This window comes from Branchiostoma belcheri, unplaced genomic scaffold (genome assembly GCF_001625305.1).
Source record: "Branchiostoma belcheri isolate BF01 breed outbred unplaced genomic scaffold, Haploidv18h27 scaffold11, whole genome shotgun sequence".
Taxonomy (NCBI): domain Eukaryota; kingdom Metazoa; phylum Chordata; class Leptocardii; order Amphioxiformes; family Branchiostomatidae; genus Branchiostoma; species Branchiostoma belcheri.
This window is the reverse complement of record NW_017802491.1, coordinates 3,391,220-3,393,090: the sequence shown is the minus strand read 5'-3', so window position 1 is coordinate 3,393,090 and position 1,871 is coordinate 3,391,220. Positions and strand designations below refer to the sequence as shown.

Sequence of the window (1,871 nt, the reverse complement as noted above, 5' to 3'; positions counted from 1 at the left end):
GAACAAAAAAATTAATAATTATAACGTTATGAACTTTCTGTCTAGCTTTACGCACATTTTAGAGTAGCCGTGGCGACTCTTGATTCGGGCTTACATTGCATTACCCTCAGGGTAATGCAATGTAAGCCCGAATCAAGAGTCGCCACGGCTAATTTTAGAGGGACATTGTAAGTTACTATTCGCGTACCTTGAAGTGTGGAAACCTGGCCAGCAAGCTCTTCACACTGTCCACATTTCCTACTTGGGTGTCATCCACAACAAGCGGCATTTTCTGCAGATATAACGGAGAAAACACTTCAAACACACATCCACTAACCACTTTCTTCAGTACTCCGGTCATGGAGGTCAGAGGTGAAAAGTCAACATCCTGTAGGTCAGAGGTGAACATCCGGGAAAGTTGTAGTTAGAACCACGTGACCCAGGCTCTTCCTTTTTCCCTGGGACAAATCTCCATTGGCGTTGTAGAAGTGAGTCTCTCTCAAAATCAAACAAAATTCCGCACATTTTACGCCATTTATTTGCGTTTTTAGTATGCCAGTGTGCGCATAATATATGTTGGAATACGTAGACGTACTTCCGTGCCAATGTGAACCGTTAGCTTGTTATAAAATCACAAAATGGGCCGTTCAAAAAAATAACTGAGGAGGGGGGGTGGAAGAGGTCGGATTTTACCTAAGGGGGTTAGTGGGTGTGGATTTTGGATTGAGAGGGGTTCACCCTGGATTTGGATGAAATTATAGGGGGTCAAGTCGTTTGGATAACATTTTTAAGGGGTCAAGACACCTGGATATGGATGAAATGAAAGGGGGTCAAGGTACTCGGATAGTAATGAAAGGGGGGTCAGAAAATAGAAAATCCAAGCTCTTCCACCCCCCCTCCACATTTATTTTTTGGAACAGCCCAATTGTACGGCCAAAAATTCTACTCTGCCATGTGGCCAGCGCGCGCCATGCCATGGGTGGGGAGGGGGGCAATTTTTTTTCGACACGTGTAACAAGTTTTAGCTCAGTACACAAATCAATACCTTGGGTATCAAACGAATATATCTTGAAGGGTTCCCTTTGTCAAAATGTACTGTGTCAAAATGTATAAGTAATATTTGATCATAGTAAAACTTAAAGTGTGTTCTTCAGTGCTATCTGTGTGAAAAGAAAAAGGCATCGTCAGACGTCTGTAATAAAATATGTCCCATATAGAATTTACAAATTATGGTGTACTTGGTCGGTGATGAGTTCCAAGATTAGAGCCAATCCTCATAGAGCAAAGCTCTTGGATGATATTTTATCTCCTGAGACCAATACAACATCAAAAGTTCTATACCTCAAAGAGAATTAGAAAGGATTAACTATGAAACCTGTCGTGTCTCTCCAGGTTGTCAACCCTTGACTTGTGACAGCTCACCATGTCCGGAGGTTTGGATGCTCTCGCCCTGAAGGAGGAGGATGTGACGAAGTTCCTGGCCTGTGCCACCCACCTGGGGGCCAGCAATGTGGACTTCCAGATGGAGCAGTACGTCTTCAAGCGCAAGGCTGATGGTACGTCTCAACATCTCTTAGCAGTTTTCTTAAGAAACAAGTGTCCAGTACAAATACAGCGTTGTTTGGTCATTGATGAGTTCCAAGATTAGAGCCAATCCTCATAGAGCAAAGCTCTTGGATGATATTAGATCTACTGAGACCACCACAACATGAAAGTGCATTCACCTCATAGAGAAAGACAAAGGGAATAAGGTCATCTTCGGATTATTATCTTGTGATAAGTAACTAATGATATGGGGAGATGCAAGTTGCTCACTTCCATATTGGTATAAAACATACGTCCAACAGTATGGTTACATCAAGCCTTCTCCCTCCTCAGGTGTTCACATCATC

The 1,871-nt window shown here is 42.9% G+C and overlaps 1 protein-coding gene and 1 long non-coding RNA gene across 2 annotated transcripts in view; one reads left to right on the top strand and one right to left on the bottom strand.

Moving 5' to 3' along the window:
- LOC109485250 (protein N-terminal asparagine amidohydrolase-like) overlaps positions 1–381 on the bottom strand; it is a 6,595-nt gene extending 6,214 nt beyond the window's left edge. Inside the window, exon 1 of the mRNA XM_019788717.1 lies at positions 188–381. Within this exon, the coding sequence (XP_019644276.1) occupies positions 188–340 (153 nt within the window). The 5' untranslated portion in view covers positions 341–381. The remainder of the gene's footprint in view (positions 1–187) is intronic.
- On the top strand, positions 366–1,871 carry LOC109486071. Its single transcript, XR_002141170.1, has 3 exons — positions 366–467; positions 1,372–1,535; positions 1,858–1,871. It is a non-coding gene; the product is annotated as an uncharacterized LOC109486071 (long non-coding RNA).